Source organism: Diabrotica virgifera, chromosome 1, assembly GCF_917563875.1.
Source record: "Diabrotica virgifera virgifera chromosome 1, PGI_DIABVI_V3a".
Lineage (NCBI taxonomy): Eukaryota > Metazoa > Arthropoda > Insecta > Coleoptera > Chrysomelidae > Diabrotica > Diabrotica virgifera.
The window spans coordinates 255,984,959-255,999,454 of NC_065443.1; the positions used below are offsets into that span (position 1 = coordinate 255,984,959).

Sequence of the window (14,496 nt, forward strand, 5' to 3'; positions counted from 1 at the left end):
ACTGAAATCAAATAATATTACTCATCAATAACGCCGCTCCAATCTAATAAACACAAAAGATGTAAAATTATAAACGGTACTCCTTCTACACCGAACACTGATACTCAACTGTCATAAAAACCGCTGGTAAATCTAAGGTCATCGCAAACATGATCACGTGATTTAGAATACTATGAGGAACATATCCGTATTGCCATTTATTATTTAGCAAACGTACTTTCTGAGAAATCGCAAGTTGGCGATATTACCAAGCTGGCGTTATTACCTGCACATACCTTATGTGAATAGCGTCTATCGTCGATTTTTATTTTCTGAATCCATATTGGTAATTTCCTGTTTTTTTCGTTATGCTCTGCTAGTCCGTTCTTTATTATTCCCGTTATGACCTTATATGTCACATTTATCAAAACCTCTATCATTGTACGGACGCTGGAGGTCATCAAATTCAATATTTTTTGATCAGCTAAGAAATTTTTTACGGTAAGAGATATCAAGCCCAAGTACTTTCGCTTTCAGAGTATCATTATTGGTACTTTGTCAAAAAAGAAAGATTTCCCAGGGTGTCGTAGACATTTACTTAAAATTAGCAAGGCAAAAATAATACCCACTGGACAAAGAACAAACAGATTACAATATTTTGAACGAGGCTACATTTTTCGGTGTTTAGAGATACAGTTTAGAGAGTGTACCTCTAAACTCTACTGTGTGTTCTTTGTCCAGTGTGTGTTGTAAATAATCGAAAATACTGGAAAATGTGTCCCGTTTAATCAAGAATTGACGTGTTGCTAGATAAAATAAAAATATTGATATACAGTGAAGAATAAAATACCTATATCAAATTCAAATGGAGAACGTAAAGTATATCGAAATTATTATGTATAGTTTCAAATTCATTGCATTTCAACAGGAAATAAAATACTTTAATAAAACGTTAGGAAATGTTACATTGTAAAAAGAAAATAACTAAAGGTTGCTATAGTGGTTCCATTTTATCTTTGCGCAAACGTCATGATTCATTTTCAAACAAGTTAAATGTAAACATTAATTGAAACTTACGTCGATGTGTCTGTCATTGATACATACTGTCAATGTAATAATTTTCGTTACTGCGCATACTCGTAACCGTTCAAGAGCGGTTTTGTATCGAGTTGGAACAAACCTATAGTAAATCGGTGGACGTATTTCATAAAGTTATGTTGTACATTTTTATTTTACTATATTGTAGTATATTTATCAAAATCATCATCCAGCCTCAAAAGTCCACTGCTGAACATAGGCCCCCCTCCCTCGTTTCCAACCCCATCTATCCTGCGCCGCTCTCATCCAGTTTTTATTTACCTTTTTTAAGTCGTGAGTCCATCTTGTAGACGGTCGACCGACGCTTCTCTTGTCTTCTCTTGGCCTCCATTCCAATAACCTCTTGGTCCATCGCCCATCTGTCATTCTGGATATGTGTCCTGCCCATCTCCACTTCAACCTGGCTATCCTCTCGATGACGTCAGTCACCTTTGTTCTTCTCCTGATTTATTCGTTTCTGATTTTGTCTCGCAGAGTTATTCCTAACATTGACCGCTCCATTCTTCTCGACTTGACTCTTAGTTTGATAGCCGAGGCTTTTGTTAAGGTGAGTGTTTCTGATCCGTACGTCAAGACTGGGAGGACGCACTGATCAAATACCTTTCTCTTTAGGCATGTGGGCAACTCACTTTTAAAAGTTTCTCTCAGTTTTCCAAATGCTCCCCACCCAAGACCTGTTCTTCTCTTCAGTTCATGAGTCTGGTTATCCCTGCCAATCGTAATTTCATGTCCCAGGTATTTATATCTATCTACGAGTTCTATTTCCTTCCCAACAATACTGATGTTTTGGTTGGGTACCAAATTTGTCATTATTTTTGTTTTCGGGATGTTTATATTTAACCTACATTTTCTGTAGCCACAACGAGTTCTTGTACCATCTCTCTTGCCATACCTAGATCCTCAGCTACTATGACTATACCATCGGCGAAGCGTAAGTTGTTTAGATACTCTCCATCTATTTTTATTCCCTTTGCCATCCAATCCAAACTCTTAAAAGCATGTTCTAAGACCGTATTAAAAAGTTTAGGTGACATTGGGTCTCCTTGTCTAACCCCCCGTTCTATTTTTATGCGATTAATGTTAGTATGTAATTTGACAGTGTTTGCTGCCTGTAAGTATATTTTGTGTAATAATTTTGTATACCTATACTCTAGCCTGCATTCTTTAAGCGCCTGTAATATTTTGCTAAGCTCAACTGCGTCAAAGGCTTTATAAAAATCGATAAAAACTAGAACTAGAGGTTTATTCTATTCCACTATTTTCTCTATTGGGGTTTTTATACTTTGTAGATGGTCATTTGTTCCGTAACTTTTTCGGAATCCTGCCTGTTCTCTTGGTTGATAGGTCTAACTTTCTTTCCATTCTCTTAACTATTATTCGCATAAATAACTTATATAAATGGCTGAGGAGGCTAATCGGTCTGTAATTCTCTAAATTGGCTTTGTCTCCTGCTTTGTGTAATAGAATCATAGTAGCGTTGTTCCAGTCTGTTGGAATATTGGCGTTGTGAAGGCAGGTATTGAAAAGTAGCTTAATTTTTTCAAGTAGTATATTTCCTCCAATTTTTAGTACTTCTGATACTATTTCATCTTTGCCTGGGAATCGATTATTTTTCATTTTCTTCAGAGCCTCTTTGAGTTCTGATTTTGTTATATCGGGCATTAAATCTGATCCTTGATTTAATAAACCAGTTTTTACTGTAATTGGAGGTTGCGTATTGTCATCTTGATTTGTATAACTCTATGTAGAACTCTTCGACTATTGTTAATATTTAATCTCTGTTTGTAGTTTCTTTTTCAGTTCTGTTTCTTAGTTTGTTGATTTCTATTTTTCATTTTTGTACGCTTTTCTTCAAAACTTTCATATTCTTATTTTGCTCTATTGCTTGTTTTGTTTTTTTTACATTGTAGTTTCTTATGTCTTTTCTTATTGCCTTTGTGACCGTCTTATTTATTTGACTTAGCGCTTCTTTGCTGGAACTGGTATCTCCTTTCATCTGTCGTCTTAGTTCTATAAGGGTTTTAGTAGGTTGACTAAGCTTTTCATCTTTTTGGGTTGTTGGACCATATTTAGCTTGAGCCTGTTGTATTGTGGTGATTATTTGTTTATTCAATATATTAATGTCTGTTGTTGTTGTATCTTTCAATGAATCATTAATACATTTTTCGAACTCCTGAATATTAGTTGGTTTTGCCCATTTCTTTGGGTGTTTCTTATTTATCATTTTGAGTCTTTCCTTTTCGATCGATATCGTTATTTTAGCTCTTACTAACCTGTGATCACTGCTTGTACTGAACTGGTTTAACATATTTACGTCTTTAAATAATTCTTTTTTGTTTGTTAAGAAATAGTCGATTTCGTTCCTTGTTTTTCCATCAGGACTTTCCCAGGTCCATTTTCTGTGTTTTTTCTTTTTAAAGAAGCTGTTCATTTGATAGAGATTGTTTTCCAAAAGAAAAGTTAATAGTTGTTTGCCTCTATCATTTTTGCCTTCGCTTCCAAAATTTCCCAATATTATTTTAGAGGGGTCTTCCTTGGTACCTATTTTGGCGTTGAAATCACCGCCTAGTATTAAGAAGTGGCCAGGATTTTCCTTAATTGCACAGGATATTTGGTCATAGAATATTTGGACTTCTTCGTCTGAATGGCCTGTAGTAGGTGCGTATACTTGAATGAACTTTAGGATATATCTGGTGCTCATTTTGATGTTTAGGTAGAACACCCTTGTTGATATTTGGTTTATTGACACAATTTTGTGCGCAATTTTTTGTGAATAAAGAAGCCAACACCTCCGACTGTCGATTCCTTTTCTCCTTTGTAGTACCACAGATGGCCTGATGGGAGAGAGATAAGATTCTCTCCTTTTTTCTAACTTCGCTGATACCCACAATATCCCAATTCACTTTTTAAAGCTCTTCCTCCATTTCTTCGAACCTTTCTTCGGTAGAGAGCGACCGAGCATTATATGTGGCGATGTTGAGGTTTATATTTTTGACGCACTCTGAATGGGGTTGGTTTACACTGGTCGGGTTTGTGGCATTTAAACACCGTGCTTGCCTTGCATGTTGGTGAGTATTCATATTTATTCCCACGAGTAGCTGGGGATCGTTGTCGATTCCTGTAGAGCCCCGCGTACAGGAACAAGGCTAATTTTCAATAGGATTTCGCCCGGTGTTCCAAGAGCATCGTTAGCGGCCGCGTGACGTGCGACCATTCAGTTTTTAGCATGATAGCTTCCACCTTAACTTACGGATTTTTTGCATCTAGTTTTCTCCATATTTTGTTGGATAAGATGGGGAGGGAAAAAAGGTGTATATGGGAAGAATCTGTAGTAGAAAGAAATATAGTGACCCGTCCGCCTTCGGAAACTTAATCGCCATTCGGGGTCGGAAAAAAAAGAGTTAGCCAAGAGAGGCTGATAGAAAAGATTAAAGACATTTCACTCAAGACAAGTTGAAGAAGAGTAAAATGTGAAGGCCCTTATGATCCGCCAGGTGCGTTTCATAAGCGTATGAGTATTTGTACGCTTTGTGTTCCCGCTCATACTTCGGGGTGTTGACTACAGACTGTATGGCTCGTCCAGCATGCCATAGCATGAAGGATAAGGTTCACGTCATTTTTACAATGTAGACACCCTAAACTCCATGGTCTGACAAAATTTATTTATTTATTTATTTATTTATTTATCAAAATATAACTTTATAAAATAAACACATTATCAGTTATGGTAGGGGAGCAAAGTATGCTAAATTTGCAGTCACTCAAGCGTTATAGGGACCTATTGGGTTGTGATTATTAGGTCCTAAAACCAAAAAAAGTTAAGTAAAATTTTCAATTTTAGTGGGGACTTTCCATCTTTTAATTTAATCTTCCATTTCCAACAATCGTTTTTTTCTGATTATAGCGCCATCTATCCATAATTCGAAAAAATGTCTCGAAGAAAAGTTGTTTATTTTTACGTAAAGAATCCAAATCCGAAATCAAAATTTGGGCGTCCCATTTAAGATTTTAAAGTAACCGCCCACACCACCTCCGTGGGGGGTCGTATTTGGTACCATTCGATAGATTTTTTAAAAACATTTTGAAAGTGTTATTTGCAGTTTTTAGATCTCATGTTAATTTTGCGAAATATCGCGGGGTTTGTATTTACAATTTTAAATTTACCCCCCACCCCTCTCCGTGGGGGTCATGTTTAGTACCATTCGATAGATGGATTTTCGAAAAATATTGAAAACGTATTTTTTAGTTTTTCGATCTGACGTTCATTTCGCGAAATATTCGCTTTTTTTGTGAAATTTTTGACTCACCTATTTCCTTACGCCCAGCTCAAATCGTCAGATTTTTTAAATATACACTGTTTTGCATCTACTTAACTTACCTTATCTTAATCTGACAATTTCGAGTATTTTTAAGGATAGATTTTTTTTCGGGCCACCCTTAACGAAATTCCCTGTATTAAGAGCCAATATATGGTAGAGGTGCATCTGCAGCGTACCAGGTTTCTCCCCATATGATAATCTGACGCGATCGAATAACAGCAAAAATCTCCGCTTGGGTTCCCCTACCATTATAAATTCAAATATACCCAACAAATGCGCTAATGTCTGTCGCTGTCATTGAAAATTATAAATGTCAAAATTCATAGTACACAAGGTATCAAAGATTGTTCACCCTTGTTTAACTTATTGTGGTTTCTATGCACAAGCAGCTTAAATTATGCGATACCAGTTTGTGTGAGTAAAAAACAGACCTAGTATAAAATAGTTATTTTCCTAACAAGGGCAGAAAGTCATACTTTTCCGAACGCGACTGCAGTTTTCAAACGACGCGAAGCGGGAGTTCGGCAAGTAGTCGAGTGCAGAAAAGAGACTTTCTGCAAGAGTTGGGAACAATATTTTTTCTACGAGTTTTTAAAAAATGACCAAATTTTAATCAATTAATTTATTTAATTTGAAACTACATACACAAATTAATTCTTTGACAAACTTATCAAATCCATACTTTTAGCATAATTGGTTCACATGACGACGATCTTGGTTTCCATGACGACGATTCAAAACCACTGCTATTGTTTACTGATTTGACTTTCAAATATTATGTCAAAATAATTTTACTTCATCGAATTGTCAGTAGTAATTGCACAAGAGCTCTGAAATTATTGAATTTTTCCCAAGTGACACTTTGACAGTTTTAATTTCATGAGCCGAAGGCGAGTGAAATTATGTCAAAGTGTCACGAAGGCAAAAATTCTATATTAATTTCAGAGGTCGAGTGCAATTTGTTGCGATTATTTCATGAATAAAACTGTTCAAAACCAAAATTTTATTGTAATTTATTTATGTAAGTACCATTAAACACACAGTTTTTATAAATATTTTACGATTGAAAGTCATCACTTTTATAATTTTTAAAACATTAATTGTCATTAATGTCACTGAATGTATTTTTTCGTAGCAACGAAGGGCATCTGACGTAATAAACTTAACGACGGGAGATTATCAAAAATTATCGATTTAATTCAGATTTCTGTAGCTTTCTATTGGTCAGAATCTCCTATGAATGAAATAATCAAAGGTAATACCACGAGTCCTCTAAATTTTATCGATATTTTTTTTTCACGAAAACTTCTTTATTTGGTAAAATTACGAAAACAAACCGAATGATAAAATCACGAGTCCGAAGGACGAGTGATTTTATCCATTTCGGTTTGTTTGAGTGATTTTACCCTAAATAAAGAAGTTTAAGTATGAAAACGAAAAAATTTATCAAGCAAAATTTAGAGGACGAGTGGTATTTGAAAAGATTATTTGTGAACCAATATGTATTATAATTATTAGTAAATACGGGCATCTGTGAAATATTTTTAAGACAACTAGGATCAATGTCTTCAGTAGGTTATAGATAAATTATTTTATAGTTTTAAATTTAGGGTACCTTAAGTTTTATCAGGGAAGAGACTGTTTTATCAAGGAAGAGGCTGTTTTATCAGTATTACACTCAATAATTGGCTAGAACGACGCGTGGTGATTGGCTGAAAAAGCAAAAACGTCAGAATTTGACAGGTGAAAAAAATAATCAATAGTAATTGCACAAGAGCTCTGAAATTATTGAATTTTTCCCGAGTGACACTTTGACAGTTTTAATTTCAAGAGCCGAAGGCGAGTGAAGTTATATCAAAGTGTCACGAGAGCAAAAATTCTATATTAATTTCAGAGGCCGAGTGCAATTTGTTGCGATTATTTCATGAATAAAACTGTTCAAAACCAAAATTTTATTGTAATTTATTTATGTAAGTACCATTAAACACACAGTTTTTATAAATATTTGACGATTGAAAGTCATCACTTTTATAATTTTTAAAACATTGTCATTAATGTCACTGAATGTATTTTTTCGTAGCAACGAAGGGCATCTGACGTAATATACTTAACGACGGGAGATTATCAAAAATTATCGATTTAATTCAGATTTCTGTAGCTTTCTATTGGTCAGAATCTCCTATGAATGAAATAATCGTGTTAATTTCATTAAAACAGGAACACAATAAGATACATTTGAAATAAAATAGTAAATAATATCTAAATATTAGTTTATTGCATGTATTATAATTATTTTAAGGCCATATTAAAATATCATAATGCAGTGCGGAAAAGTAAAACGCGTGCGGAAAAGTAAAACTTTCTAAACTAAAACGCTCGTAGAAAAAGTAATTTGTGAATAATTTTCTGCATGGGAAAAGATAGACGGGAAAACTTTATTGTCATTTCGTTGGAAATTTTTTTGTTAGGTAAATGAACCTAGAGTGTTTTTAATAACAACAAACGTCAGATAATATACTCTTGGATTGTATTAAAATGCTAGTAAAATAATTAAATATTAAAGATAAAATTGAAGCTTCTGATTCTGGCTTTGGTTAAGTAGAACCTTTAGCCACGTAATTGTATAACTTATCACTAACTCAGGTGTAATGTGTAGTGTGTGTGTTGAGTAAGTGTCTGGTTACTTTGCAAAGTCGACGTCATTGTCTTTGCAAACAGACGCTAATTGTATCCGAACGTCTGCGGTCCCTCCGGTGAGAAAATTGAAGCTGTTCTCATTTTTGAAGGTAATTAAAAACATGTAGAGAAATAGCCGAAATATTTAGTTACAGTCTGGAACTGTCGAAAATAAAAAAAAAACTTAGAAAGTTAGAAATGAAAAAACCGAGTGGTATTTTCAGTCCTAACGTTTTATATTATATTTGAATTGAAACCCAATATAAAAAAAATAATTATTAAATAATATTACGTATATGTACAAAGAACCAGCGGACGGACTATAAAAAGATTTCCCATAATAAGATACAATTTGCAAACAACAATTCTACTTTTATTAGGTTATTTCATTCTAATAAGAGAAGAAAATTAAGTATTACATTGACTAATAAACCTTTAGAAAATAAATTTTTTATATCAAAATATTAAATAATTGATTATTGTACCATACCAACTGAATTTACAAATTTGAAATATGTTGTAAGCCGGTGTGTTTTGTTTTCATTTGTTACTATAAACAAACAAAATAGTCTGCTGTGCTTTCACTTATATTTGCTTTTTTTGTTCCTTTAAAATCGTAAATCTTAATTCAGCGATTCAAAGAGATTCGCTTAGATTTTCATCTGTTATACACGCTTGTTAGTGGTAACAAATTTCGTAGAGATCATTGATTGAAAGTTTTAACATCTGTTCGTAAGAAAGTAAGTAAATTGCACAAAAATTTGTGAAAATAATGTAGGAAGTCAATAATTGAATGTTATTACCAATTTCCACGCAAAAATATAATTAAGCATTACGACAGAGAGTCTATGTTTTCATAGGATTTGTTATTAATGTTCTTAAAGTTCTTTTTTGGACCATAATTTTGGTATTTTTTCCCGCATACCAAAAAAAGTTGATTAATAGTAACCTGAAAATTTGTTAATACCTTAACGGTGTCTAGTCAGACAAACTTTGATGTATGGGAACACTGGAACAGGGGAAATTTTAATTGTGGAACGTGTCATCCTGACAAGTTTATGATTGTGAAAACTAGCAGGTTGTTTTTAAGTTTATTCAAGAGCACTCTTTATATGATATATGATAATAATTTTATTCGACAAATATGTTGGGCGTTTTAATAAGTTCGACACGTCTTCTTCTTCTTTACGTGCCATCTTCGCGAGGAAGGTTGGCAATCATCATTGCTATTCTCACTTTTGACACTACAGCCCGAAAGAGTTCAGTTGAGCTGCATCCAAACCAGTCTCTAAGATTTCTCAGCCAGGACATTTTTCTCCTACCTATGCTGCGCCTTCCTTAAATCTTTCCCTGCATAATTAATTTTAGGAGTTCATATCTGTCACCACGTGTTATATGACCCAAGTATTGAAGTTTTCTTATTTTGATGGAATCCAGTATCTCTCTGCTGTTCTGCATTCTAATTAGTTCTTCCTCATTGGTTATTCTGTCTGTCCAGGAGATTTTCAGCATTCTTCGATACGTCCACATCTCAAATGCTTCCAATCTATTGAGGCATTGTTTATTGAGAGCCCATGTCTCCACACAATAAAAAAGAACAGAAAATACATAACATTTTAGTACTCGCTTTCTAAGATTTTGGCTGAGGGCTCTACTACAATATTTGTTTCATATTAGTGAATGCACTTTTAGCCTTTTGTATTCTAATTCGGATTTCTTTGGTATAATCGTTTGTTTCACTAATGTTTGTCCCTAAGTAGTTATAATTCTGAACTCGTTCTATCGTCTTATTATTTACGTGTAAATTTATGTTTCTAATATTTTTCTTTGATATAACCATGAATTTCGTGTTCTTTATGTTTAGTGACATACCAAATTTTTCACTCGTTGCAACAACCTTATCTAAAATTCTTTGTAGATCTGTAATAGTTTCTGCTATTAGTATTGTGTCATCGGCGTATCTAATTTCACATATGGGTTGGCCATTTATTTTTATGCCTGCTACTTCATCTTCTAATGCTTTTTTGAATATTTCTTCGGAGTATGCATTAAACAGTGATGGTGACAAGACACATCCCTGCCTAACGCCTCTTTTCATTTTTATTTTATTGGTGTTTAAATTATTTATTCTTATGACAGCTTCTTGTTCATAATACAGATTATTTATTATTCTTATATCCCGTGTGTCGATGTTATTATTTGTTCTCAGTAGTTTTATTACCGGATTCTGTTTCACCGTATCGAATGCCTTGTTATAATTTAGGAAGCAGATATAGATATCCTGGTTTACATCCAAACATCTCTGTATTAGCACATTTACTGCAAATAATGCTTCTCTGGTTCCTTGAGCATTTCTAAATCCGAACTGAGTTTGTCCATTGTCTTGTTCTAACTTTTTGTATATTTTACGATGAATAATCTTTAGAAATATTTTGAGTATGTGGCACATTAGACTGATGGTACGGTGTTCGCAACATTGTCTGGCGTTTTTCTTTTTCGGTATGTGAAGTGGTATATGGTATATCATGGAATATGAAATATTGTCTTTACCTGGAGCACTGCTATTTTGTTGACTAAATACTCGTTCTAACTCACACAATTTAAATGGTTGTTCTAAGCCAAACTTATCCATTGAAACTGTTTCGCTGTATTCTGGAAAATATTGGGAAGGTACCCACTGAAGAGATATTTTATTATGAAATTCAGCTAGCCAGCTTGAATTTGGATTTATTGGAATCTTGTTGGACTATTTGCGGTTTTTAAAGGCATTTACTTTCTTCCATATTTCACTGATTTTTGTTTTGGAATTAAGGCTTTTGCAGTACTCTATCCAATTCTGTTTTTTTTGCTTGAAGTTTTTTTTTTGCGACAGCATCATGTCTCGTAAATTCAAATAAATTATTCCTTGTAGGGTTTTGTTTATATTTTCCGTATACAATTTTACGGTTATCAGCAGCAGTTTTACAACTTTCGCACCAACATTGGTTTGAAATTTGTCTCTTATGTATGACGTTAGATGAAAACTTCGGTATTGCTAAATTGGCTGCTTTATTTATGTTTGCTATTAATTGTTGATAATTACCGGGATAATTTTCAGCTTCTAGTACAGAGGTGTATAAGTTCCAATCGACCTTGTTAAGATTCTAGATCTTGTGAAAGTTTTCAGTTGGAGATGAAGTTGTATTATCTGTTTCCATGTTTATGATAATCGGAAGATGATTGGATCCATGAGGATCTTGTAAGACACTCCAAGTTAAAAAATTTGATTTATCTTGAGTACAAAAGGTTAGGTCAATAGCAGATGGACTGTTACTAGTTGCTAATGTGGGCGACCCATCATTCAGACATATTAAATTACAATGATCAATACTTTCTAAAAGTTTTTGAAGTTATACTTCTTTAGGCGCGATTGAGATTGAGGGTGAATTTATATTGATCTGCGCGCATGCGCACACCGACAGTTTGGTATTCGTTTTTATACGGGCTCTGATTGGGTGTTGAAATGAGCTGTCAATAATTGTTCAATATGGAGGTTATCGGTAAACAAAAATGTTGTATAATATATTAGTTTTTATTGTTGTGAGGACAGAAATAAAATAAAATTTATAATTATAGTGACTTTTTAAATAGTTTTGAAAAGCCACAGGTACGTAATTCTAAATGTTTCAGTTGTATTACAATAAAAAATTATCTTCATACCTATTTGGAAAATGTAAAAAAAATAATGTACTTACCTAGTACTTGCTATGCTATACCCTTAGTAGGCAATGCTTTAATTTACATAATCTGATTACGAACAAACTTTCTACAAATTTTCATCTAATGTATCGTTTTCTTACTCTATATATTGTTGTATTTCAATTCGACAAAAATCAAACTAATAAAAATTCATATAAACAAAATGTCAAAAAGTTGTTCAGTTTGTGTATATTCCCACACAGGGCCGGCGATAACGGGCCTGAAAGGGATGCACTGCAGACGGGCGCCCCTGTTTGGGGGTGCCAAAATGAGATTTTTTCCGCTGCTGCGATATAAAATATTAATTTAAAAGAAACCGAAGGGCGCCTATGCTAGTTTTGCAGGCGGGCGCCTCATATTCTAGCGCCGGTACTGCTCCCACATGACGTATACGCGAAGGTGGTGCAGTTTGAAATCGCTTCGACTCTCGTACGGCGGGATACACGGGAAGTAGGTTCAAGCCCAATGCAAGTTATATCATTTTTTTATTTTTTTTATAGATTTTATGATTGTAAGTATATTATTATATAATTTTTTTCAGAAAATACGTATTTAATTCAAATTTTTGGCAACAATTATTGTTCATAAATCATTTGTGGCATTTTTCAATGTGTTTGTGTGTGTTTTATTCTTTTATTTTTTAATTTTTGGTATTGTTTTAATACAAATTTCTTGAAAGTAGTAGAGAAACTGTTTAAAGTATATTGATTTCGTTGAAATCATATAATAGAAGTATAACTTCTTGCGTGCGTACAAAGTACACACATTCTTTTTTTACCATTATTTTCTTTACTTTCACAGCCCCATGCGATACTGTGGGCATTAAAATCCCCACGAATAATAAAAGGTTTAGGTATATCTTTAAAGAATTCCAACCATTGTCTTTCAGATATCTGGGTTTTTGGTTCAATATATACTGAGATAATAGTAATAGGATTTTTGTTTCGAAAAATTTGAACTGAAATACATTTATGAGTGACAGGATGTCTATTTTTAAAATTGATTTCTTCACATTAGCTGTTTGATTTTAATAAAATGGCAGTTCCACCATACCCGTCTGCACGATCTGATCTAAAGCAATTATAACCTTTAAAATTATAATAGTATTATGATTTAAACCAGGTTTCTCAGAGTAAATGGTTTTATTTTATTTTTTATGTACGCATCTGAAATGTCTTGTTTAATATCTTTAATGACGCCCTGTCTATGAAGAATAAATTTTGGAATGTACAATACAAAGTTATTTTTAACAAAAATGTTTTCGTTTTTATGACTTATTAGAAAATTCGCTGATTTATAATCTTTCACTTGATTCTAATCCTATTCCGACCTATAGAATTAATACTAATAATTTTGTTGTCTATTTGCGGGAAGTTACAGAGAATTATATCTCCGATTTTAGGAGCATTTAATTAACCTTTGAATTCAGTTGAACTATTCTCAACATAAATATGATATGGGCCTAAATCAGTACTTACATACAAAAACTCCTCTCTTTCTTTTGACATATTGTCGATTTTATCATTTTTTGACGAACTTTGATTAATCAATAAATTATTATCAATACTTGCAGGATTATTTTCATTGTAAATTTTATTTTTATTAAAGGTTGTCACCTGTCCGACTGGATAAATATCCATGCTTACATCTTTAATTAAACTTATGTTTTTTTGATGTATATCTGGGGGTACAGGGTCAGGGGGTTTCCCCCCGACTTGCAGGTCCATTTAATGGGTTTTGAACACTCTATCCAAACTTCCTTTTATACCACCGAATTTGAAGAACTATTTTAAGACACAATTTTAACCGGACACTGTGTAATTTGGTTTCACTCTTGCCGATAAACACGTCTGACTCGTAGGTGAACTGCAGTAGAACTTTAATAAAAAAAAAAAACGTTGAAAACTAATATTTTCTTCAGAAAAATTTAAAATATCGGTTTTTCAATTTTGACGTTTTTTTGACATTGCTCCAAGATATTGGTACACATCATGTAGAAACTTCGTCACCAAAGAACGTGATTCTAGTTATCTATTTATTGTGTATTTTATTTCTTTATTAAATATGTTAAATATTTTTTCAGGTATCACTTCAACTATTACATCCCCAATTTGGATTTTTGGGGCACTGGTGTGGAGGTGTTATGATTTCTTCTGAATGGCTGTTGACAGCGGCACATTGTATTAATAAGTAAGCCTGCATTATTTTATTTATCGCATTTAACATTTAAATTTATTTCAGCATATCGCCGGTCTTGAATAATAATGACGTAACTGCAAAAACCAAATTTCTCAGGAGAGCAAAAAACCGATATTTAAATATTTAAAATAGGGATTAAATAAGGAGTAATCGTCCAGGAGCCTCGGTATCGCGTTTATTCTTACAATGATGGCATTTAGTTTCATCCGTATTGGTTCGAATTTCATTATCTGAATTTAATCCCCCCATTTTCAGCCTTTAGTTGCGTCATTATTCATCTAAAAATTTGTAAATATTAAAAATAGTGATTAAGTAAAAGGTAACCGTCCGGAGAATTGTTATGGTCTTTATTCTTACAATGATGGCTTTTAGTTTCATCCCTATTGGTTCAAATTTTTCCAACCCTAACTGCAGTTGCGTCATTCTTGGTCATAAAATTTGTCTTTACGAAAAAACTATTTTTATATATTTAGTATGTTGTATATCC

At 33.3% G+C, this 14,496-nt stretch overlaps 1 protein-coding gene across 1 annotated transcript in view; it reads left to right on the forward strand.

The window, feature by feature from the left end:
- The window catches only part of LOC114329502 (chymotrypsin-like elastase family member 2A), a 137,891-nt gene that overhangs the window by 64,492 nt on the left and 58,903 nt on the right, over positions 1-14,496 (forward strand). The window contains exon 3 of the mRNA XM_028278633.2: positions 13,894-14,000. Coding sequence (XP_028134434.1) covers positions 13,894-14,000 — 107 coding nt within the window. The remainder of the gene's footprint in view (positions 1-13,893; positions 14,001-14,496) is intronic.